Source organism: Temnothorax nylanderi, unplaced genomic scaffold (genome assembly GCF_030848795.1).
Source record: "Temnothorax nylanderi isolate EJ_2023f unplaced genomic scaffold, tnyl_v1.0 TNYL_tig0609_pilon, whole genome shotgun sequence".
In the NCBI taxonomy this organism is placed as follows: Eukaryota; Metazoa; Arthropoda; class Insecta; order Hymenoptera; family Formicidae; genus Temnothorax; species Temnothorax nylanderi.
In genome coordinates this window covers 1-26,359 of record NW_027249671.1, presented here as the reverse complement: position 1 = coordinate 26,359, position 26,359 = coordinate 1, and the positions used below count along the sequence as shown (strand labels likewise).

Sequence of the window (26,359 nt, the reverse complement as noted above, 5' to 3'; positions counted from 1 at the left end):
AATTGAAAAAATTTCTGATACCGATTTCCAAAAAGATCGGTAATGAAAAATTATACACTATGGCACTCCCCGGGAAATTCTTCCCCTACTTCATATACAATTTTTTAAAATTCGGTCAATTATTTCCCAAAAAATTAGAAAAATCGGTTTCCAGAAAATCGGTAACAAAAAATTATACACTTTATAGCACTCCCCGGAAAATTCTACCCCTGTTTCATATGTAATTCTTTGAGATTCGGTCAATTATTTTCCGAAAAATTAGAAAACCCGGTTTCCAAAAAGATCGGTAACGAAAAATTATACACTTTATGGCACTCCCCGGGAAATTCTACCCCTACTTCATATACTTTTGGTAAAAATTCGGTCCACTAACGAATGAGTAGTTCGCGGTTAGACAGACAGAAGACGGTACTTATACTAGAAATACTAGATATAGATAATCTTTTAGATACTTTCATTTTTCGGACATTAATACATTTAACGTATCAAAATATTTAACGTATATATTTTTAAAATATTTTAATCTTTCTTATAAATATTTTAAAAATATTTGCATGCGCATGTGGCCGTAAGGCAAGTTCAGTGTTGCTATATCTCGTCGGTATGACAGGAATCATAACCTGATTCCTGTCAACTTTAACGTTTAATATCTCGCGTCGCGGGACAGAGCGACACTTTTTTCTGCCAGATTCTTTCGTTTCATGCAAAAACGCATTGATTGAGCATAATTTCATAGATATTTGAGATGAGGCCCCTAAACTAAATAATTACCCCATTTCACAGTGGTTCCAATTCCTTCAAAGGTGGCCAAAACCTCATTTTTTGGTAGTCAAATTGCGGTAGTTATTTATAATAACTTTGTTGTGCTATATCAAAAGATTATAGAGCCAACAACGCCGAGAGCATTTTCATCTTCCTGTCTTTAAAAAAATATATTGAAAATAAACAATTTTTTAAGTTACTTTTCAAACGTATTTCTTAGGATACGTTTCTGAGATTTTCTTCAGATATGAAATGGTATATAATATTTGTTTTTATTTTATTTGGGTACAATTTATACAAGAATAACCAATCTCAGCCAAAAATAGTTGATATTTAATATTTAAACGATATTTATTTCTCTAATATGATTTATTACTTGTGGTTCAACAAGTCATTGCATTCATAGGCCTACAAAAAAAGCCCGATGATGCCCGATTGAGATCTTATTTTTTATATAGTGTCTAAAATGTTAACTTCAAGTTCCCTAAAGAAAAAATTGCACATCTTTGCCCCCTTTGCTGATATCGTAAAATATAAATACGTGTTATGTCGCGGTGCGGCGCGCGGTAGGTGGATCGACAAAAACAAATGCCGCTCGGTTTGTCGCTATGCACGACGCATCGCGATGCAGTGAGTTATAAAACCGAGCGATATTTGTCGGGCTGCTTATGGATGCCAAAATTATATTACGTACTGCATCGATTATCATTACAAGTCTTTTGTGCATATCGTGTGCTTAGAGTTCGCGTTTTCCGTAGTGTAAAAAAGTTAAGTTTAAGATGGAATATAAGTGTTTACGTAAAGATTTATTTAACATTTTGCAAAACAAAAGACTACTGGACGTGACAAGCAGAAAGAGTGTTTGCTGAATTATTTAATTGCAGAAACTAAAGTAGAAGAATCAGAGGAAAATGTAAAGCAATTGAAAAAAAAAAAGAGACGTTACCCGGTTTTGTAGTGAACTATTTAGAAGACTCGATAATTCAGGCAGAACGATAGACCAATTTTACAAGAACAATGAACAGTGGCTTAATAAAGATTTTATTTGCAAATTTGAAAAAAATTATCTTATGTCTTCTATATCTAAAGGAAAAAGGCGAAAGGATTTTGAACACAGTAGTTCCAGATCTAAGCAGAGAAAAACAGAAATTTTGCGACAAAGTTCCGAAAGTGCAGAATTATTAACTTTTGCTGCTGGGATGAAATACCGTGAGGAAGGCAACAACGACTCTGCGAAATTACTTAGTGAAATGCAAAAATCACCAACAAGATCATCGAAGATCAGGTCTGCATGGAAATCAGCAACAACTCATCCTTCTGTAGGACGCTATAATGATGATAATGCATTGGCTCTGTTTCTGGAAGCCGACTTAACTAAACATCAGTATAATTTGATGAGACATGGCGCAAAAAATATTAATGCTGATATATATCCATTATACAAAAAAATTTTAAACGCTAAAAAGAAGTGTTACCCGGAATCTATTATTGTAACAGAAACAAGTGCACAAGTTAAGCTCCAAGATTTATTAGATCATACCGCTACTAGACTTTTATTAGCACAAGAGCCTGTAATATCCAGTATTGAAGAAAATAAATTAAAATCTTTGATACTTCTGTCAAAATGGGGTTGTGATGGAAGTAGCGGATATTCACTTTACAAACAAAAAGCTGAAGAGGATTTTTCCGATTCAGATATTTTTTTTATTTCTTTGGTCCCAGTGCAACTTTTCTTCATAAATGAGAAATTAGAGAAAATTATACTATGGCAAAATCTTAAACCATCATCCACCTTATATTGTCGTCCGATAAAATTATATTTCAAGAAAGAAACCTCAGAACTTGTCAAAGAAGAAGTCGCTTATGTGGAAAATCAAATCAAATGTCTAAAAAAAACAACATTGAATTTCATGGGGAAAGAAGTAGAAATAAATCACGATCTTATGTTAACAATGGTGGATGGTAAAGTATGTAATGCCATTACATCAACGTCATCTCAAACCTGTTATGTTTGTGGAGCAACACCTAAAATAATGAATCAGTTGGATATACTGATTGGAAAGGAAGTTGATACATCTACATTTCGATTCGGGTTATCAACATTACATGCGTGGATTCGTTTTTTCGAATTTTTGCTTCATGTTTCTTATCGGCTAGAAGTTAAAGAATGGCAAATTAGAGGGAAGGAGAAGAAAGAAATAGTATCTCGGCGCAAAACAGAAATTCAGAGAAAGTTTCGAACAGAATTAGGACTTCTTGTAGATCAACCAAAACCTAGTGGAAGTGGGACCACAAATGACGGAAATACGGCAAGAAGATTTTTTGAAAATGAAGATGCTGTAGCAGATATAACAGGAATTAATAAAGAATTAATTCATAGATGTGGAGTAATTTTAAAAACCATGTCTTGCGGATTCGAAATTAATACAGATGCTTTTGATAAATATGCAAAAAGCACTGCCCAACTGTTTATTAACCTTTATCCTTGGTATTACATGCCGGCTTCTGTTCATAAAATCTTATTACATGGACCCGCAATAATTTCTGCTGCATTAATTCCCATAGGACAAATGTCAGAAGAAGCTCAGGAAGCCAGAAATAAACATTTAAAACAATTTAGGAGACACCATGCGCGCAAGATTTCAAGAAAAGCTACTAACATTGATGTTATTAACCTTTTATTAGCAACATCTGATCCATTCATTTCTTCTCTCCGACAACAACTTCAGACAAAAATAAAGAGAAGAAAAAATCTTTCAGCAGATATCATCGCTCTATTAAATCCCGAAATCAACCTTACAGTCAAAACATCAAATGTTCCTGACAATAGTGATGATAGCGAATAATTTGTAAAGTAAGTTAAAAACATTATTATAACGTATACATTATGTGTTATTTTTTTATTATTTTAAGTTATAGGAACCATTTCGGTTATATTTATGGTTATGACAAAAATGTATCTATTTTCGTTTTTTAAACGTCTTTTTTAACATTCATGTCCGCCATATTGGATCCGCCATTTTGTTATTTATTATTTTGGTCTTGGATTCGTAATCAGCGACCTCAAAAACCCTCCGTTACCAAATTTCGGCTAAATCTAATATTTTTTAAATATATATGTCCGCCATATTGAAACCGCCATTTTGTTTTTCGTAATTTTGATTATTGATTCGTAATCAGCGACCTCGAAAACCTTAGTATACCAAGTTTCTTTCAAATTGAAGAACGCCTTCATATTTTGGCCAGGTTTTTGGGATTTGGGACCACTGTGCATTTTCCTAAAAAGCGTTCAGGCAAATGCTATTTGCCTAGGAAAATAGTATTTGAACACAAATAAACGGGCAAAAGCCATTTGACCAGGCAGATAACATTTGCCTAGTCAAAAGCTATTTTCTTAAAATAACCATTTGCCTACGACATGTACATATATATATTATCCGTGAAAATTCAAATTTATAATAGATTTATTTTGATTTTTATATAGGTCTTTGAAGCGGCTTAGGACATTAAAAATATTAATATTATTTAAATTATAAATAAATGACAATTATGTTCAACAAAAACCAGAATTACGGATACATACATCTTTATATATGAAAAAGACATATACTATATTATACATATAATAAATTAGAAAGAAAGTGACTTATAATTAATATAATAAAAGAATAAGATACAAAATAAATATAGAATAAATGTAAAATAAATACTAAATAAATGTTAACAAAATTCAATAACAGCAAATGTGATATAAATATAAAATAATTTTTCTACATCGTAATTATACAGGGTGTTTCGAAATTCGATGGTAATAAGATTGCAGCATGAAAGTTCGTACAAAATTAAGGGGGAACATATGAGTAGACCGCAAGAAAAAAAGGTGAAATTCGGGAATTTTTATCTTGGAAACTATTAATTCGATTCCATCCGGGTTTTTTTTATTTAAAAGTATCTACATTGAGGCACGTTCACAAATTTTTTTAAGGGAATTCATTCCCTCGGAGCGCTGTTCTCGTGGCCGGCGTAAAATGTGTTCCTCGCGGACACGGTTCACGGTTCCCAGAATATCTCGAGAACGCCTGGACCGATTTGCTTCAAATTTATACACAATGTTTTACGATAGTTTTTCTCGTTTCCATCGGGAGATTTTTTTTTACTCAACTAGTTTTTTTTTTATCAGACTATAAAGGTCACATTCATTTTTCAACCCAAATTTTCGACCTTTTTATAGTCTGTTAAAAAAAAACTAGTTGAGTAAAAAAAAAATCTCCCGATGGAAACGAGAAAAACTATCATAAAATATTGTGTATAAATTTGAAGCAAATTGGTCCAGCCGTTCTCGAGATATTCTGGGAACCGTGAACCGTGTCACATTTTACGGCGGCTACGAGAACAGCGCTCCGAGGAAATAAATTCCCTTAAAAAAATTTGTGAACGTGCCTCAATGTAGATACTTTTAAATAAAAAAAACCCGGATCGAATCGAATTAATAGTTTCCAAGATAAAAATTCCCGAATTTCACCTTTTTTTCTTGCGGTCTACTCATATGTTCCCCCTTAAGTAATAAAAGTGCATGCTATTTTTTTCATAAAATAGTTTCTTAAGTATAAAGGTTTAAAGTATAACCAATCGTAAGCATTGGATAAAAAGTCATCTGTTCGTATGTCGAATCGTGCGTGTGTCGTATTAGATATCGAACACTTCACGTCAAACAAAACGTTATTGCCGCTGTATGTACGCGCATACTACCGCACGATCATACTTTTTAACCAATGCGTACGATTGGTTATACTTTAAACCTTTTATATTTAAGAAACTATACTTTAATGGAAAAAAATGGCATGCACTTTTATTATTTAATTTTTCACGAACTTTTATGCTGCAATCTTATTACCCTCGAACTTCGGGACACCCTGTGTAGATGACTATAATAAATACACAATAAGAGCAAACTTGATATAATTTAAAAAATGTTAAAATTAATACCGAATCCGATTTTGCGCTAACCACAGATAGATTAAGTCTAAATAAATGTTAAACAAATTTTTTTCAAATCATTTTTTCTAATAAATTATATTATTAATGTAAAATAAATACTAAATTAACATTAAGGATGTTCTATAGGGACAGGTCCAGCCAAAAGTCATGGAAATCTTAAAAACACCGATATTAATTCTCTAGAGATCCAAAGACAAAAAGAATGTAGACAAATAGTTACGACAAGTCTAATAGAATGTAAAAAACGTAGATTTAGTGACTGTAAATAATTGTTACTACTATTCTTTTCTTAAACAAAATCTCGGCAAAATAATTTTTGACAGTGAATTTGCCCTGAATTCAACTTAAAAAAATTAAATCTGTGAAAAATTATAAAATAAAGTAATTGCTCTAAACTCGTAATTTCAGTCATATTCAATAATATAAATTAAGTATATTGTATAAACATGAAAATTTGTTCGAGAACACGCGGTAGCGCGAGATAGCGCGAGGTAAAGACAACCACAAGAGAAGACACAGCAAGTACAAAAAAAAGAGAGTTTATAATGTCAAATATGTACAGAGTTAACAACGGTTTCTTTTAGGCAAGTGCCGTGAGCGCGCACAGAGTTTAGCACGGCGAGAGCAGCGAGAAGCAGTTAAGCAAGCGAGTGCGAAACGGCGGTGGTACGCGGTATAGAAAAGCGGTAGAGAAAAGCGGTGTACTAGCGGTGATCTGCGAGCGAAATCGATTCCGCGGCGCAGCGGCGGTCTCTTTATCACCTCCGAGGCGAAACTCCCTCCAGGCTGGTTACCACCAGTTTCGGGAGGGTGATTGGCCATCGGAGCCCTACGTCATAGTACAGACGTCACCGTTTTCACGTGACGACCCGGCGGGATCGTTACATGTTTTCAACTGCTTTGTTTATAGCATGGATCTTTCTTTTGTGAGAGCGTCGTCGTTTGACTTTGTTTATGCGACCGGTCGGCCGAGGCTGTGTTGTTGCTAGCAATTAGCGAACTTTCGGAATGTAACGAAAGATCCATGCTATAACGTGCCGATGGTTATTCCCTTAAAGCGAAATTATTTAGGCGATTACTTTATTGAAAGCGTGACATGCGCTGACATGCAACCGAATTATCACAATCTCACACAAAATTATATTTTTATTATAATAATATTTGCTGTAAATATATTAATAAGCTACGCAGCTAAATGTAACAACACTGTACAATCCAAGAGGTTGGAAGGCCTGTTTTCACACACACGTACTTACACAAATCTAGTTAATACTATATTGGAGGTTAGTGTCATTTTTCGAGTATACATGCTTTACGGACGGAGCAGCTGATTGCGGTGTTGCCACACTTCCATACTGCGCGCGCCGATAGTCCGATCACGAGTCCAATCCGTCAATAATTTCATTAATCTTTTTGCAATTTCTTTAAAACTATGTTGTAAATTGTTTCAAATTTTGTTGCTATATTTTTGTTTGTTGATGATCTACTTATGTGTAAAGTATCACTATATTTGTTACATTTTTTAATGTCTTTTTTAACACTTTTCTCTGTAACGCCGATAAGGTTACATGTTAAAACTTGGATATTAAAAAATTGATAACTTTTTATCTAAATTGTGAATCGATCTGAAATTTGGCCCCGAGCTTTGAAAGAGTACACAGAATATGATATTAAATTTTCATCAACTTCGTTACATTTTGCCTAACTATATAAAACATCCTTAAATAAATGTTAAACAAATGTTTTTTTAAATCATTATTTAACATTTGTAATTAATGTAAAATAAATATTAAATTAATGTTTAATAAATGTTAAATAAATGTTTCTTCAAATCATTACTGCAAAGGAATAATTAACGTTACGTAAATATTAAATAAACGTTAAATAAACATTTAAAAAATATTTTCTTTAAATCATTAGTTCAAACAAATAATAATTAATGTAAAATAAATATTTAATAAATCTTAAAAAAATATTTTTTTACAATGAATTGTACAATGTATAATTAATGAAAAACAAATATTAAAAAAACATTTAAAAAATATTATCTGCTACTTGGGAAGTAAGGAAATGATAATTGAAACGATAATTTATAGATATATATTTCGCTTCTTACTTCAATTAGATCATATTATGCTATTTACAACTTCAACACACATAGTCTGATTGATATATTAAATTCAATGGAACAAATTAATAAAATAGTCCTTGCTTGCAGTTCAAGATATGTAATTGGTAATGCGAATACGTGGCCGGTGGCCCAAATTTATTCGAAAAAATGTTTTGGGATAAAAATTTAAAGGATCACAATTAAAACAGACAACAGTTTGTGGTTTCAGTTAAAGAAGCAGATAATACTCTGCGTATTTATGCTTTCTACTATTCTCTGCTTTAACAAAGATTATAATTTTAAAATATATCCCAAGTAGCAAAGTGACGTCAAAAGACGACATAATGACGTCTATTTTTAGTCATTTTTGGTCTATGACGTCGGCGACTAATAATGGACGTTTATAAGACGTCATTTCTTAGACCATCTAAAGACGTCATTTTAAAGACGTCCAAATAAGGTCTTTTTGTAATATAACTATTTTTACTTCTTAATATTGTATAATAAAGTAATAATAAAATAAAAACCACAAAATTAACTACAATATGTTTGCTTCGCAACTTTATGATTGAAGTGGTGAATTTATGGTATAAGTGGATGTAGTTGCGTGTGATTATAGTTTTATGATAACTATTTCATGCAGTGTTATAGCTATCAAGAAGATATCATTACAAGATTTTTGAACACTTTAAAGATGTACCTGTTATAGACAAGTATACAGTCAATAAGGAAGCATCAGGGTCAGAAGATCGTCACTGTCCACTGAATCATCGAAGTCAAGCAACACGGGCGCGGTACTGTACTAGGATGGGTGACCGCCTTGAGAGAGCGGCTATGTACGCACATGATATGTAAAGAAACAGTTAAAAAAGCGTTTTTTTCCTAGATAAAGAAAAAGAACGTTTTTTTATAAATGTTTATCAAGTGGACATTTTAACATTTTAATTTCATAAAAAACATTTTTAGAAACCGGTATGTCGTACATTGGACTTATTTTTGAAGTCAATAAGACGTTAGAAAATGACGTCGTGTGGATGTGACATATCGACGTCATTTTCGGGTCATTTAGGACGTCTGATTGGTCATTTTGTGACCAAAATTTACCGTCATTATGACGTCATTTTGCTATTTGGGATATAATTGAATGAAGTTGTAAATAACATATGATCCAATAGTAAGAAGCGAAATATATATCCATAAATTATAAATAAAAGGAATCGCTCGCATGTCTTAATACAATAGGAATAAAGGCCAATAATCGAGCAAAACAGTAGATGAGTAAGTTTCCACCGAGGGTTCGTACTGGGTCAGAGTCGGGTCAGAATCGGGTTGGGGTGAGCGCTCTTGCGGTGGAAACACCAAACTCGAACCTGAACCCTACCCAACAAAATTTTAAGGTAGGGTCTAAATGACCCAGATAGCAATGCCTGATGATCAGATTTCATCACGTCATGATCTTCTGATATTGACCGAAATGTGATGTATGTCTTGTGATCATATTGTGATGATACACATCATGAGTACAAGTTAACATGTATATGAGGAAATATATGAGCTCAGATATTGACGTTACTTAGCCAACTCATGATAATCACATGCTGACCCTGGTGGAAATAATTTTACAACAATTACCGCGAGCGCTAGTACCGCACGCTGCCGCGACGCGGCTATACCACGCGTCACTTTCTCGTAATCAAAAATCACCACGCGCTAGTATAAGAGGCGAGCTTGTGAGAAGCCTAATTACAATGTTCTTTGCTGCAGATCAGCTTAAGTGATACCTCTGGTATCACATAGTGCAGAGGTCTGCGAAGCAATTTTTGATAAATTGTTGGATATGTCTTACTTATTTATTTACATGTTTTTAAATAATTTTATTAAGCATGAAATATTTAAAATTGTTGTCATTTCTTGAGCTTTATATGCACACAATATGCAGTATTTCATTGAACATTTATGTGTTTATTATGTCACTATTTTGTAAACTTTTATAGATTTCATCACATGTCTGCATTCTGAGCAACATATGAGCCCGCATCTGTGTCTATTCTTGCCATCATGTTTTTAATAAACGTGAGTACAATATGTACTCAGAACGAACACATTTTGCTATCTGGGGAGGTTCGATGGAAACGACAAGAGTTGAGTTAGCGTTACTGTAGTGTTGCCAACTTGATAAATGAGTTTATACATAAGTCTTCTAGAAGACGTTTTACTTCATACTGTCGAGTTTACTTATTACTATTATCCAGAAGATATTACTTTTCTCTGTAAGCAGAAATTTATACAAGTATTATTATACTATATTTTATTCGATAACTTTACTATTGAATAATATATAATTTTTTAGTATCACCGCCTAAGTTTTACGTGCAGCTCAATCCCATGCAAATAAATTTCGACGTCTGCTCATGTCTTTGATTTAATTCATTTGTATTGAATCTTTATCATTCTTATAGGAAAAGATAAGCAGCTGAGCTCTTCACGTTTAATGTATTTTGATGTAAAAATAGAGGTTATACCTCGTTTACAATGGCTGCTAATCAAGAAAGAAAGAAGCCGGCCACTTGGGATGTCCAGGAGACGGAGTGCTTTTTAGCAATTATAAAAGAATTGCGAGTGATAGCATTGATGGATGGAAAGAAGTTTAGAACTTCTGAAATATTCAAGAAAGTAGAGGAAGCCTTTAAGAGCAAAGGATATCAGAAAACACATACGCAACTTTTAGACAAATTTAAAGCGATGAAAAGTATGTAAATTGAAAGAAATATTGTAATTGTAAGGGCTCAGACCCAATGAGAGGAATAAGGAACAAGGAATAGGAATTCATAGTCGCATCTTATTTCAATAAACGTGTATTGAAATAAGATGCGACTATGAATTCCTTTTACCGTTCATCTATTTTATACCATAGCTTGTTAATGACTAGAACACTTATTTTGGAACTGACAATAAACTTCAATTTGTAATCGTTGCTTTTGCAGTGAATGTTACCCTTTACTTTTAATGCTTTTTTTATTTACAGAACGATTTAAAGCTACAACAGAAGCTCTATCAGTAAGCGGCGCAGGAACCAAAGATAAAGTAAAATGTTTTTTTTTCGAAGAGCTGAGTGAGATATTTGGCCACCGACCAATTGTAAATCAAAGTGGTGTAGATTCTACGGTACTGCCTCCGGATCTAAGTATGATTTTCGAATGTTTAAAGGCCATTGCACGTAACAAAGTTTTAGTCATAATCGTAAGGCCGTAAGAAAATAGACCAATCACAGTCGATTATTCTCCTTGAGCTCGAAGAATAATCGAGTGTGATTGGTCTATTTTCTTACGGCCTTACGATTATGACTCAAACTTTGTTACGTGCGATGGCCTTAAGTTGATATTTAATAGCGGTGCTGCAATATTATTTTAATTATTAAAAATATTTTACTAACTAATATAGATACAGAACTAACTACTATATGTAATAATGTATTTTTCAGATAATGAGACCTCTGGTTATTGTGCAAGTAATGCTGAGTCCGTCGTAACATCAAAAGATTCAGAAGGTCGTGATGGATCACAGAAAAGGCATTTCATGAAACATACTAGTGGTCGTTCTAGCCTGTCGCCATTTACTTCAACTAGTCACCGAAAATCATCTTCTGATGTCCTACAAAGTCCATTATCACCAACGTTCAGCTGTTTATCGGAAGACAGCAATGCCAGTTCAATGCCTTCCTTAGATTCGTGTGAACTTGATGGCTTTGACAAGCTATGCGCTTCTTCTGAGAAACGTAAAATATGTAAAACACCTACATATCCAAGGCGCGAAGGTCCACGATCTAATCTAAAGATTATGCAAAACTTTACACAACAAATAATTGAATCGCAAAAAAATGTACTGACAAAAACTATCGAAGAACAGCGCAAGCTTGATCAGGAGATGCTTAATCAATATAATTATATCTTCTTGCAGCAAACGCAAATGTTACTCACAGGGCTGCAAAATTTGAATTCGCCGTTACCTACAAATTATCTAACGGTTCAGCAATTTCCTGGAATTTCAACTATGCCACCAATGAATCCGATGTTCACAGAAACTGTACTACCTCAGAACAATAAGAATACAGCTCATCCTTATACTTCGCCGTGGCGAAATGCAGACTCGCCCAAAGCCAGATCAAATTGAAAAAGCGCTTCCCAAATTTACAAATTTACCACCTGCAACTTTTATCCGACCAAATATCATACCGCATCAGCCACTTGTCCAAAATCCATCCTCTTCACGTCAAGTATCCACTATACGACAAAGTGAATCATTATCTCGTCCTGTGCTTGAAGAAGATAAAGACAGCTCGGACATTGAGTATGAACAGGTAGAATATTTAGATGATGCTCAAAATGACTGAAGTAATCAGCAGTGTAAAGCAGTGCAATTGCTAAGTACAAAGACGAGAATTATTACATATTTTTTAAGAACTAGGATTATTTTTGTTTTGTGCATATTATTTGTACTTATTATTATTACGCATTTTATTCGTTTCTTACGAGTTACTTTCGTTTATTCGTTTCATATGAGTTACCAAAGATTTTATGTTCTACAAAAGAATTAATAGTAATGTTAAGATTTGTTCTAAGGATAAACAGGTAAAATATTTAGATGGTGCTCAAAATGACTGAAGTAATCAGCAGTGTAAAGAAGTGCAATTGCTAAGTACAAAGTACGAGAATTATTACATATTTTTTAAGAACTAGGATTATTTTTGTTTTGTGCATATTATTTGTACTTATTATTATTACGCATTTTATTCGTTTCTTACGAGTTACCTTTGTTTATTCGTTTCATACGAGTTACCAAAGATTTTATGTTCTACAAAAGAATTAATAGTAATGTTAAGATTTGTTCTAAGGATAAACAGGTAAAATATTTAGATGGTGCTCAAAATGACTGAAGTAATCAGCAGTGTAAAGAAGTGCAATTGCTAAGTACAAAGTAAGAGAATTATTACATATTTTTTAAGAACTAGGATTATTTTTGTTTTGTGCATATTATTTGTACTTATATTATTATTACGCATTTTATTCGTTTCTTACGAGTTACCTTCGTTTATTCGTTTCATACGAGTTACCAAAGATTTTATGTTCTACAAAAGAATTAATAGTAATTTTAAGATTTGTTCTAAGGATATATAATAAGTCTTATGTTATTAACATATTGATATTGATACAAAATTATATTGATACACATATTGATATTGATACACAATTATATTGATACAAAATTATATTGATATTAAAATAAATTACATATTGAGCATTAAAATTAAAAAATATTGTTGACCTATTCTTTACCCTTGCCCTGTATATCAGCAAAATGATCTCCGTAATGGAAATTGTGATAAGTGATTCATGAGGACATTTCTAATGTTCGATGCATCCAAATCATCATATTCACGTGATCTTGTTCCTTCTGGTTGTGGAAACAGTACATCAGATTCATCGATATCTCTCATCCATGTATGTCTGAATTCTTGTTTGTGAGATTCCACAATGTTGTAAAGCACACAGCAGGCAGCTACGACTTGGGGCGCTAAAGAATAATGGACGTCAATCCTCTTTAAAATGCGACGCCACCGCGCTTTTAAGCGTCCAAATGCTATTTCTATGTCCACACGTCCAGTGCTTAAATAAACATTGAATGATTCTTCTTCTGGCGTAAGACGTCTACATTTGGTATATCCTTTCAGCAGCCATGGGAGCAGAGGATATGCTGGATCTCCCATTATCATAAAAGGTATTGCAGCACCATTTAGTGTCACTGTTTTCTAAAAGTTTTATGCAAGGAATATTATTAAGCCCGTATCAGACTATGGATTGGAATTGAGATTAGATTGAAATTTTACCAATCAGAGTAAAGTTTACTAAACTTGAGATTACTTTTCTTTATTCTGATTGATTAAATTTCAATCCAATCTCAATCCCAATCCGTAGTCTGATACGGGCTTTATTACGGGTTGCGTTCCGATATTTACTGCCAGTACTGAATGTCACATACACTATACATTTTCAATACTGGCACTGAATATCGGAACGCAACCTCAATTATAAATTTATATTAATACGTTGATTTAAGGTAGTCGTCTCGTCAGGGCATGTATTAGATAAAGTTTTCGATTTCGGATTTTATATCAAATTATATGATCAGCTTTGCAGTCGATTTTTTCTGTGGCTCCTTACCGACTATTTACTCTAGAAAATCGATCTCAAAAATCACAAATTTTGCATTACTTCATACAGACGGCCAGAAAAAGAAGGCTCTATCACGGTTTCAATCACATATTTTCGCATTTTTCGATTAGATAAAGTGAGAAAAAACATTGCTTTTTGTACATTAGATTTCGAAGAATCCGATGCAACCATAAAATATATAGTTTACCGGAGATTTCGCTGCTAATTTTTTAGTTTATTTTAGTGAAAATGCGGTAATCGAGCAGACATTTTTTGGTCGAGGTTAGGTTGGGAAGACTTGGCAACGCCGCTGGCTAATCACTGTAGTTGCAGGTTATGGGGCTCGTCTTTCTTAGCCGAATTGGATAGTGATTGACTCCCCTGTCATACGTTTTGAAACCCTTTCTCAGTAATTGACGTAAAATGCGACGTTGCCAAGTATTTTTCTCACTTGTAACCTTTCTCGACGACTCGCATGATCAGCTGATCAAAACGGAGTCAAATAAGAAAAATTACAGAATTTGGAAAAAGTAACATACTTTGTCACGTATGAAATTTTACACCATAATTCATAAAATTATTTTTCCCTTGGCAAAAATTGCCTGAAATATATTTCTGAACGTGAAAACCTACAAACAGTCACATGACTAGCACGTAGCGAGACGACTACCTTAAATTTGAATAATCTGTAACAATAATTTCTCTATAATATTAATCTAGTTCTAACTACAGCAATTGTTGAATCTTACTCCAATATTGCTAATTTGTTTGAGTAATTAGTTATCTGGACTAATTATTTGTATCCGTTATTGCAAGTCAGGAATTCAATGATTTTATTTAAATAATAAGATTAATAAGATTGGTTATCTTACCTGCGGTATTAAATGTTTGTAGTGTCGAAACAAATTTGACTCTTTAAAGACTGCTGTATCGTGTGCCGACCCAGGTGCTTGGCAATTAATATTTCTAAATCTAACATTAATTATTCAAAACGTTAAGTTGTACGTAAAATATATCATTATAAACTTTTATATGCATAACTTTATTATATGTACATACCTTTGTGTATGATCAACTACTCCTTGCAATACTATTGACGGCCATCCCTTTCGATTGATGTAGTCTCTATACCCATCTGCAGGTGGTAACACGGAAATGTGAGTGCCATCAATAGCTCCAATAAGTTGTGGGATATGTGTACGTTCCTCATACATCTGAGCAATCATCGTACATTCAAATTCATTAGGCATCTTGATCCACAATGGTTGTAGTATGTCATTTATTGCTTTGACAACTTTGTGGACGCATCTCCATACTGATGTCTTGTGAATTCCAAACAAGTGACCAACAACTCTGTATTCACAGCAGCTTGCCAGGTAGAATATGGTGACTGCAATTGCCTTTTGAACAGAAATTGGCACTCTAGCTACCAAGAATGGTATCGCGGGTTGTAATCTATTGTGTAGTTTGTCACATATGTAATCAAATACAGATTTTTCCATCCTGAAGGTTTCAAGCCAGTCTTCATCTAAATATTCTGTCAATACTATTCTTTCCCAAAAGTCAGAACTTCTGGCTTTCATCCAGATTCGCGGAGATCGTCTACAACTTTGCATTGCAATTATTTGTCCAAATGCAAGCAAATATGTATTCATAATTATAAACATTGTATGCCATAACTTTTGTGCTAATCTTCGTCGACGATTTTGTAATATGAGAAATAATTTATGCATATTACTTTGGTACTGTGCAACTAAAATTATGGCTCTCGGATCCATAATATTTTTTAATATGTTCTGATAGTTACATAACCTTCAATATGTCAAGCTACTGTTGACATTTTGCACAGTTGGTAACGTTCAACCTTGCCGCAACCCTGGTGCAACTCTGGTGTAACACTGGTTCGGTGGAAACAGGCAAGCCAACCCAACTCTGACCCGACTCTAACCCGACTCTGACCCGGTTCGAACGCTCGGTGGAAACTTACTCGGTCAAATTATAAGTTCATTCTATCTCATAATACATACATATAAATGACTGGACGTTTCGAACACACAGTGTCTTCTTCAGCCGACGAAAAATAGATAACCGTAAAAAATTAAAGAAATTGAAAGATTGATATCTCAAATAATACAAATAATACAATTATTTGATGCCTCAAAAAATAATTGTTGTACTACTTTGAAAAATCTTTACATTGTGTCAATTGGAAAAAGAATGTATGATAACAATTTTATAAAATTAAAAATTTTTATTTAAATTTAATAAGGGAATACAAAATATTTAAATACAAAGTTTACATATGTATTTTTTAGTGGATATGATAACAATTTTATAAAACTAATTATTTTTAAATCCAACAAGGAAATACTTAAATAATACAAAGTTTACAAACATATATGTATTTTTAATAAAATAAAAGATTTAATTACAAACAATTACAGACAGAGATATAACACTACAAAATGAACATATTTTATTAAAATTATTACATTTTTCTTGTATAGACCTTGAAATATAATAAAGTACTAAGTCGAATTACATTACAAATTAAAATTACAATAGTTTTATTTACAATGACACTTATATACTAAAGAAACCTTCTTAAACCTAGTTCGCATAATCGCACGCACGCCTTACCAACGTAAACGTATCCTACATTTAATTCTAATCGCTTTCACAATATTCAACACACGCCTTAAAAATCTAAACTTATCCTAAACCTAATTATAAGCCGCATCACTCGCCGTCACTGCCCGTATCACTCGCTCGCACATACACACACGCTGATAATAATTTATTGTTACTCTCGTTGCATTCTTCCCTAAATTATTTTTATCGTTGTCCATATTTAGCCATAATTATTTAGCCAAAATTATAGTAGGGGAGACCGGGGCGAAGTCGGCACCGGGGCGAAGTCGTCATTGCAGTTATCTCGAAATCTGTATGTTGTGTAAACTCGCCATTAATACTATAAACGCGGCTTATGGTGCCCACGTGACCAACGAAGTTTAGTGAGGTTACGTGCCATGTTGTAATTCTTATCGAGGCAACAAGCAGCGGGAATAAAGTAGCAGCCGCGAGTGGAGCAGGGGATATTGATAGAAAAATAGATTGGCTTGTAAGAACAGTGAAAGAATTAAAAGATGAGACAGCATGTAGAAAGGAGATCAAGTCAATGATAAAAGAAATAGTCCGTGAGGAGATGGGAGGCATTAAACAGGAAATAGAAGAATTAAGAAAAATGTTAACTCAAGGAGCATATGGACCATCAGGTGGAGCGACAAGAAAATATAGCGATGTAATTAAAGAAAGGAAAGAAGAAAATATCTTGATTATAAAACCAAAAGTACAACAAGAGAGTAAAATTACGAAAAAAACAATTAAAGATAAAATTGATATAACCAAGGTGGAAATAGGAATTACCAAATTAAGAAAGAGAGGTAAAGAGACAGTGATCTTAGGATGTGAGACGGAAGAAGAGAAGGAAAAGCTAAAGGCGACGGTACAAGCGGCAATGGGTGAGGAGGTCAAGGTCTCTGAGCCACAGAAGAGGAAACCTAAGATTAAAATAAGGTAAATCTGAAGAATAGTGGCCTCCTCACCGATTTCGTTGAACTTAGGCTTAATTGACGCGTTTTTGCACAAAACGACCGAATCTGGCAGAAAAAAGTGTCGCTCTGCCCCGCGAAGCGAGATATTAACAGTTAAAGTTGACGACTATCAGGTTATGAGACCTGTCATACACACACACACACACACACACACACACACACGTGTGTATGACCTGCTTTATAGAAGTTGTGATTTTCGTTAAAGCAGGGCACACACACACACACACACACACACACACACACACACACACACACACGTGTGTATGCCCTGCTTTATAGAAGTTGTGATTTTCATTAAAGCAGGGCACACACACGTGTGTATGCTCTGCTTTATAGAAGTTGTGATTTTCATTAAAGCAGGGCACACACACATGTGTGCTTTAACGAAAATCACAGCAGGGCACACACATGTGTGCTTTAACGAAAATCACAACTTCTATAAAGCAGGGCATACACACGTGTGTGTGCCCTGCTTTAATGAAAATCACAACTTTTATAAAGCAGGGCATACACACGTGTGTGTGTGTGTGTGTGTGTGTGTGTGTGTGTGTGTGTGTGTGTGTGTGTGTGCCCTGCTTTAACGAAAATCACAACTTCTATAAAGCAGGACATACACACGTGTGTGTGTGACCTGCTTTAACGAAAATCACAACTTCTATAAAGCAGGGCATACACACGTGTGTGTGCCCTGCTTTAACGAAAATCACAACTTCTATAAAGCAGAGCATACACACGTGTGTGTGCCCTGCTTTAATGAAAATCACAACTTCTATAAAGCAGGGCATACACACGCGTGTGTGTGTGTGTGTGTGTGTGTGTGTGTGTGTGTGTGTGTGTGTGTGTGTGTGTGTGTGTGTGTGTGTGTGTGCCCTGCTTTAACGAAAATCACAACTTCTATAAAGCAGGACATACACACGTGTGTGTGTGACCTGCTTTAACGAAAATCACAACTTCTATAAAGCAGGAAATACACACGTGTGTGTGTGCCCTGCTTTAACGAAAATCATTAAACAGTTAAATACTTTTAAAGCGCGTTACTAACCTACATAGGTTAGTTGACGCGCTTTAAACACTTAAATACTTTTAAAGCGCGTCACTAATCTATATGCCGAAAGAATATCATTTCGAATTATGTTACACTTCTGACTTACCAACCAAACAGTTGTCACGTGACCTCTTGCATGCGCGTGCGGCCACTGAGCATGCGCATATGGCCACAGGGCATGTTCGTAGTCGCTACATCTCGTCGGTATGACAGGTCTCATAACCTGATAGTCGTCAACTTTAACTGTTAATATCTCGCTTCGCGGGGCAGAGCGACACTTTTTTCTGCCAGATTCGGTCGTTTTGTGCAAAAACGCGTCGATTAAGCCTAAGTTCAACGAAATCGGTGAGGAGGCCACTATTCTTCAAATTTACCTAAAATAATTAATGTTGGTGGAGAGGAAATGAAAATGGAGGATGATGAATTGTTAGATACAATCAAGAAGCAGAATAGAATTGGCGAGGAATGCTGTATGCACTTAGTAAAGAAAATTTTAAGAGGAAAAAATAGGGATATTGAGCAAGGATCCGTAATAATTGAAGTGGATGAAAGCACTCATAAATCACTAATAAACAGAGGAAAGATAAATTTAGGATGGCGAAAGTGTCCTATATTTAATTACATTAGTGTTAAAAGATGTTTTAAATGCTGGGGCTATTATCATATTGCCAAGAATTGCACGAGACAGGAAACATGCTATAAATGTGCAGGAAATCATAAGGCGAATGAATGCACGACGGCAAAGAAGAGGTGTGTAAATTGTACCTACAAGAATCAGACATACAACTTGAAGATAAATGTTGAACACGAGGCGCTGAATTCGGAATGTCCGACATTTAAGAAAGTACTGGAGGAGAAAAAAAGAGCCGGCTGGGAAGATGCAAAATAGCAACCACAGGAAGAAGCGGAATTACTCTGGTATACGAATGCACAAAGCTTTTTGGCGCATAAGGATGAAATTCAACATCAGATTATGAAGAGGGTGAATCCTGCAATTCTAGCATTATCCGAGACTAGATTGACTGTAGAAATTGAGGATAGTGAGGTCAATGTACCGGGGTACAGTATAGTTAGATGTGATGCTGAAAATAGAAATACAGGAGGAGTACTGTTATATGTTAGGGAGGATATTAAATTTAGGATAGTTGATAAGAAAAAGATAGTGTCAAACTGTTGGTGCGTGGTGGTAGAATTGAGAGAGAATTTGTTTAAAGGTATAATAGCAGTAGTGTATCATTCGCCGAGTGCGTCAAATGGAGATTTCGTGAGATTTCTGGAAGATACGGTCGAAGATTTAATAATAAAGTACGACTGTATAGTGATAGGGGACTTTAATATAGATATAATGGTAGATTCATTTTACACAAAGAAATTATTAACGGTAATGCAAAGCTTAGGGATGAGGCAGTATGTTGATTGTCCAACGCGAGTTACAAAAGATAGTCGAACGAGGATAGATTTAATTTTTTCGAATAAGGAAATAAAGGTACAAGTGAATGAGAAACCTAAAATAACGGACCATGCATGGCTAAAAGTAGAATTTAATATGAATAAAAAGGGAAATAAATATAAAGAATTTAGAGGCAGGGACTATAGTAAATTTAATGTAGATGAATTTCTTAGAATAATGGAAGAAAGAACTGAGCAAGGTCAAGGGCTGGATATAAGTATAAGGGCGGAGAGATTTGTTAATAGTATAGTAAGTGTATTGGATACTGTAGCACCTAAGAAAAAGTTCAAGATTCCGAAAGTATGGGAAGGGAAAAAGTGGTATTCAGATAAAATTAGAATGGCAGCAGATAGAAGGGATGAGGCTCACAGTAGAGCAATAAGCACAGGTAAGGAGCAGGACTGGGAATATTTCAAGAATGAACGAAATGCAGTAGTAAAACTTATCAGGGCAAAAAAGAAGGAATATTATGAGAATATGGTAGATAACAATAGGAGGGATCCTACAAAGATGTGGAAAACTTTGAAAGAATTAATTAAGGGTGAGCAAAGGGGTTCAGAGAACATCGATAATGTAGATTTTGAAATATTAGAAGACATGGAAGAATGCAATATAGCTGATAAATTTAATACATATTATGTAAAAAGTATTAGTAACATTGTGCAATCTATAAGTAATAAAGGGATAAAAGGCACAGGTAGGAGACCTATTTATGTAATTGAGAATAAGGGGATTATGGAAAATTTTGAGTCAATTAGCGCAAGAGACCTGGAACAAATTGTTAGGGAACTACCACAAAATAACGGAACAGAGGAAGGGATAAATAGTAATATACTGAAAATGGTGCTACCTGTGATAAAAGATGAGTTTGTTGGGGTAATAAATGATTCGCTTAGGACCTAAGTCGTCTACAGACGATTCCGAGTCTCGACATCGAACTCGCGAAACTCATGTTCGACCGTTAGACGCCGTGCCGTCGTAAGCGGTGAGATCCCGACGACGGGCAGAGGCGCCGTACGGCAAACCGGGCTCGTGCGACGACCGGCCCGCGAGGACCGGCCGCCTAGTAGTGTGTCACATTGTTTTGAGCCTTTCGACTCACGAGACTCCTAGAGATATCATTGCCACCTTTGACTAGAGAGGATACGGCCTTAAAGGCGTTCAGGCATAATCCCACGGATGGTAGCTTCGCACCACCGGCCGCTCGACCGAGTGCGTGAACCAAATGTCCGAACCTGCGGTTCCTCTCGTACTGTAAATTTCCAGTAGGTAAATTTCCAGAAGGATGGAAAACATCCACGATAATACCGATACCAAAGGTAAACAAACCAAAAAAAGCGAGCGAGTATAGACCGATTAATATGTTACCGATATATGAAAAAGTATTAGAGTTAGTTGTAAAAAAAACAGTTGGAAAAATTTCTAGAAGACAATGAAATAATAACCGAATACCAATCGGGATTTAGGAAACAGCAGTCGTGTGAGACAGCAATTCAAAGTTTTATCGAGGAATGGAAGTTGATAATTGAGGAGAAAAAAATGGTGGGGGTGTTATTCCTGGATCTCAGAAGAGCGTTTGAGACAATAGATAGGGTAAGATTAGTGGAAAAATTATATCAGTATGGAATAAGAGGAGTGGTATTGGAATGGATAATATCGTATTTAAGTAATAGAAAGCAGCAAGTTAGATTCAATGATATATGTTCTAAAATAATTGAGACAATATATGGCGTGCCACAGGGATCCATATTAGGACCTCTATTGTTTATTTTGTATATAAATGATATAGTTAAAGTCTGTCCGGAGGGAAGTATATTTAGATTATTTGCAGATGACACGACCGCAAGTGTAACAGGTGAAAGTTGTGAGGAATTAGAAATAAAACTAAATATGGTGCTCGGTATACTTGAAGAATGGATGAATGTGAATATGTTAAAAATGAATGCAGATAAAACCAAATATATGATAGTTAGAAGTATAAGGAAAGAAATAAAAACAGACATAATAGTAAAAAGTTTGGATGGAACTATAATTGAGCGTGTCGAAATAACGAAACATCTGGGTGTAATGATCGATAGTAAACTCCGTTGGGAGAATCACTGTGATTATATGTTAAAGAAAATAGGGAAAAAAATGAGTTTTCTGAATAGAATAGGAAATGATATATCGGTGTACACTCGATGTACTGTGTATAAGTCTATCATAGCGCCTCACTTTGAATATTGCGCAACGATGTTATAGCCCGAGAGCTGGCGTTAAAAAACTGCAAGAGTTTTGTAATGGCTGATTTTTTCACATAACGTTATATTGCGGGTGTACATGAGTCAGCACCCACTCGCAAGGTCAGGTACTGGGACACTTGGCGCCGGCGCGCTTTGAAATAGGTCAAATTATTAAGTGCGATAAGTGTTTTGTAATGGCTCAAATTTTGTGAGAAACTAATAAATAATATAAAAAACCGTTAGAAAGTGGTCAGACCGCACAGTTATGGGACGCAGCGAGTCAGCACCTCGCATAAGTGGTCGCAATAATTAGGTCAGTAAAACTGTTTCGAAATAGCTGAAAATTTAGAAACTATTAAATTATTGCGTATAATGAAGGAAGAAAACGGTCAGACTTCAGTTTAATGGGACTGACGCAGTCAGCAGTCGTTTGAAGTGCGAAGATCAAGCGCGCGCGGCTGCTCCAAGCGCGTAGTGATTTGCTTATAATTAAATTCCATTTGTATTTAATAAAATGATTGAAAGATTTTTAACTAAATCACGATTGAAATTGTTATTTTTTACGTTATTTAATTAATTAATTAAAAATTTTATTATAATATAAATAAACTTAAGATCAAATTGTAAATTACAAAACTACAAATGAAGAAACAAAAAATTAAAAAAAAATTTTTATAAAAAGTATAATTAAAGTATGACATAATACACTTTTTTCAAATAAACAATTAATAATCAATGTCGCTGTTATTTTCTTCATCTGATTGCTCATCACTCTCGAAATCAGCTTCTTCAGTGTCGTCTACCTGCTCAGACTCACAAGGGGAGGTCGCAGCTGACTACCCACCGATTTGGATCTCCTTTTTTTTGGTGAATCTGTATGGTAAGTACATACGTCACGTAAAAGCGTTTTGTCCAATGCGCCTTAGAAGTAGTATTTTTTTATTTTTTTATTATAAAGTGGGTTATGAAATAATACAAATACTTACAAATAAAATATTTTTACGGACAAAAATCAGATGAAATAAAATAGATACATGTTTCGTAAAGATGGTTATTCTAACGCTGGCAGAAAATTTTGAAAGCATAAGTGTAAAATATTATCCGGGTATATGCAATAAATAATTATAATTAACAATAAGTCAATATAAACTAAAAAATAAAATGTTAATATACGCTAATTATTATGCTAAATTTGTATGTTAATTAACGATTATAAATGAATTTAATATACGATTAAATTATACATTTTCCAATGTCAACGTTAACATTGGAAAATGTATAATTTAATCGTATATTAAATTCATTTAGTTATGTGATAATATTTAATTTATTTACTCGATTATGTAGCTCTACTAAATTACAGTCCTTTGAATCTGAATCCTTTAAACGAAATTGGACAATTCGTTGAATCTAAGTTTATCAGATTTTATCTTTCTTCCTATTTTTATCCGACACTGTATACTTGTCATAACTTTTCGTTGGATCAAAAGGTTCCCATCTACTCGCTGGAAAAATGTGTTTGTTCCTCTCGTACCATGATCTAATGAGAAATAACATAAAAGAGAATTATACAAAGTATTCTTTTAATGATAAATACCTAAGTAAAATTTTTCCGGCATGTGATTCCTCGGTTTCGACAAAAGCATCGTGCATAACACGAATATCATCGTGAACGTCAAATGTGAACAGAGGTTCGCTTTTTCCTCGTGCCTAATCGCAATATTACATACATTAAAATAACATGCCAACATTGTGATATTGCTTCATAAGTTTTATCACTTAGTATCTTTACCTTAGTTACAATAAAATCGTAAAACGTATAATGGTGCGGTAATATAAGAAAGATCCTCCTTGACATACATTAACTGATCTACCATTACTGTTTTAAGCTCGCTGAATTCACGCTTCAGAACTTCTAAACATCTCTGAAGAAGCTGATAGATAGAATTACCTGTATGTGAAAATTTAATTTATGCAGTAGAACATTATATATCACGCCAATGTTACTCCAAAAGTGACACTGGAGTATTTTAATAACTTAAAAATTCTCTAAATCACTGAGACATTTACCTTTCTTCATTATAACACTCCGACGATAGCCAGATCTATCCCAATAACTGAATGTGATCTCAATTTCTTCTTCCTTCAACGCGTTCTGCTTTCCAGCCCATTCTTGCCTCAATTCTTCCTTAAGTTTATTTTCCTCCTCCTCCCTTTCCCTATCTGGCAAGAAACTTGTATCTACATCTGGATTTTTCTTAATCTTCTTAATCGCGAGGCCATCAGATTGCTCATTTTCTGACTGCGGGGATTTTTCGGCATTGTCTTCGTCCAGATTAAAAGACAAAGCTTGAATCTGTCTCTTCTGTTTGTTCTTTTCTTTTCCTGCTCTTTTTCACGTTCCTTGTATCAAAGCATGATATGTATGACTAGATGACATTCAGAGCACTGGGCGAAAATCACATAACATTCAGAGCACTGGGCAGAAATCACATGTATATATGGGACAATCCACGTCACTTTTACCCCCCATCTGTCCAAAATTGGTATGGACGGATTTTAATGACTAAGGGCGGAAAATGTTCGTCTTGAAAAGAGCTTTCGAAAGGCGTGTGGCATATATGCGCAATTCAACATGGCGTCATAGTTATGGCTGCTTAAAGGGATAAATTCAAAATTTCAGATCCAACATGGGCAGATAAAACGGTGAAAAGTAACTAAATTCACGTGAAACTCAGTATTTGGGGGATTTTGGGGTCGCTGATTACGAATCTGAACGTAAAATTGTGAAATTCAAAATGGCGGATGCAAATATGAGAAACGGACGAAAATTCCAGTAAATGATCTGAAAACTCTACCTGGAGGGTTTTTTGGGTCGCTGATCACGAATTTGTAGCTAATTTGTTAAAAAACAACAGAAAAACCGTGTTAATTGAAATTCTACTCTTAGCGTTACCCAGAGATGACGGCGTGGACGTGGTAGAAATTCATCTCCTAGAGTAGAATTTTAATTAACACGGTTTTTCTGTTGTTTTTTAACAAATTAGCTACAAATTCGTGATCAGCGACCCAAAAAACCCTCCAGTAAGAGTTTTCAGATCATTTACTGGAATTTTCGTCCGTTTCTCATATTTGCATCCGCCATTTTGAATTTCACAATTTTACGTTCAGATTCGTAATCAGCGACCCCAAAATCCCCCAAATACTGAGTTTCACATGAATTTAGTTACTTTTCACCGTTTTATCTGCCCATGTTGGATCTGAAATTTTGAATTTATCCCTTTAAGCAGCCATAACTATGACGCCATATTGAATTGCGCATATATGCCACACGCCTTTCGAAAGCTCTTTTCAAGACGAACATTTTCCGCCCTTAGTCATTAAAATCCGTCCATACCAATTTTGGACAGATGGGGGGTAAAAGTGACGTGGATTGTCCCATATATATATATATATATATATATATATATATATATATACATTTAAATATATAATATCAACGCAATATCAAATATTTAAATATATATATATATATATATATATATATATGGGGCATTCTCCGTGAAATCAGACACCCCCCCTGTCCAAAAATTGGGGTCACCTAAAAAATTCATTCGGGGCTCATTTTATAGCTACACATATGTAGTTTTATTTGAGCTGTGGCCTTTTCAAAAATCAACATGGTGGACCCCAATATGGTGGCCGAAGTCTGGGGGAAACGAAGTACGACTGATGAAATCGTTACTTGGAAGTTATAAAACAGTGTGTTAATGGGTTTATTTAGTAGTTAGCATTGAATCCATGAAAAAAATGAATTTTTAGTTTGCCCAAAACCAATATGGCGGCCAAATTATCCGTGAAATGCTAAAAAATAACTATTTCGTTCTTTAAAAATTACAAACTGCGTTCAATTTCCATGAAAATTTATATCATGATACATTTTGAGATG

At 34.5% G+C, this 26,359-nt stretch overlaps 4 protein-coding genes, 1 long non-coding RNA gene and 1 pseudogene across 5 annotated transcripts; 4 read left to right on the top strand and 2 right to left on the bottom strand.

Annotated features, from left to right (window-relative positions):
* The first annotated feature begins 9,882 nt into the window (after positions 1–9,882).
* Positions 9,883–13,030, top strand: LOC139784305 (uncharacterized; annotated as a pseudogene).
* A 36-nt stretch (positions 13,031–13,066) lies between these two features.
* On the bottom strand, positions 13,067–16,035 carry LOC139784306 (uncharacterized). Its single transcript, XM_071723468.1, has 3 exons — positions 15,139–16,035; positions 14,952–15,051; positions 13,067–13,676 (listed from the first exon to the last, which is right to left on the bottom strand). The coding sequence occupies exons 1-3, from the start codon at positions 15,855–15,857 to the stop codon at positions 13,218–13,220; spliced, it is 1,278 nt and encodes a 425-aa protein (XP_071579569.1). The 5' UTR covers positions 15,858–16,035; the 3' UTR covers positions 13,067–13,217.
* A 990-nt stretch (positions 16,036–17,025) lies between these two features.
* Positions 17,026–17,659, top strand: LOC139784299 (uncharacterized). Its single transcript, XM_071723462.1, has 2 exons — positions 17,026–17,093; positions 17,140–17,659. Exons 1-2 carry the CDS (start codon positions 17,026–17,028, stop codon positions 17,657–17,659), a joined length of 588 nt encoding a protein of 195 aa, XP_071579563.1.
* Positions 17,660–19,147: 1,488 nt separating this feature from the next.
* Positions 19,148–19,715, top strand: LOC139784304 (uncharacterized). The gene has a single exon (XM_071723467.1). It carries the CDS (start codon positions 19,148–19,150, stop codon positions 19,625–19,627), a length of 480 nt encoding a protein of 159 aa, XP_071579568.1. The 3' UTR covers positions 19,628–19,715.
* On the top strand, positions 19,712–21,091 carry LOC139784310 (uncharacterized). The gene has a single exon (XM_071723470.1). The coding sequence runs from the start codon at positions 19,712–19,714 to the stop codon at positions 21,089–21,091; it is 1,380 nt and encodes a 459-aa protein (XP_071579571.1).
* A 2,930-nt stretch (positions 21,092–24,021) lies between these two features.
* Positions 24,022–25,858, bottom strand: LOC139784308 (uncharacterized). The gene is made up of 3 exons (XR_011721536.1): positions 24,481–25,858; positions 24,203–24,361; positions 24,022–24,120 (listed from the first exon to the last, which is right to left on the bottom strand). It is a non-coding gene; the product is annotated as an uncharacterized lncRNA (long non-coding RNA).
* Between the last annotated feature and the right edge of the window lie 501 nt (positions 25,859–26,359).

What these genes read in the sequence shown, in the direction of transcription:
- LOC139784304 (XM_071723467.1), top strand. Translation starts at nt 19,148, where the DNA reads ATGGAGGATGATGAATTGTTAGATACAATCAAGAAGCAGAATAGAATT.
- LOC139784299 (XM_071723462.1), top strand. Translation starts at nt 17,026, where the DNA reads ATGTTGTGTAAACTCGCCATTAATACTATAAACGCGGCTTATGGTGCC. An exon ending in CACGTGACCAACGAAGTTTA is followed by an intron (nt 17,094 to 17,139) that starts GTGAGGTTACGT and finishes GGCAACAAGCAG; the next exon opens with CGGGAATAAAGTAGCAGCCG.
- LOC139784310 (XM_071723470.1), top strand. Translation starts at nt 19,712, where the DNA reads ATGAAGAGGGTGAATCCTGCAATTCTAGCATTATCCGAGACTAGATTG.
- LOC139784306 (XM_071723468.1), bottom strand. Translation starts at nt 15,857, where the DNA reads ATGGATCCGAGAGCCATAATTTTAGTTGCACAGTACCAAAGTAATATG. An exon ending in GTAGTTGATCATACACAAAG is followed by an intron (nt 15,052 to 15,138) that starts GTATGTACATAT and finishes AATTAATGTTAG; the next exon opens with ATTTAGAAATATTAATTGCC. An exon ending in ACAAACATTTAATACCGCAG is followed by an intron (nt 13,677 to 14,951) that starts GTAAGATAACCA and finishes TAAAACTTTTAG; the next exon opens with AAAACAGTGACACTAAATGG.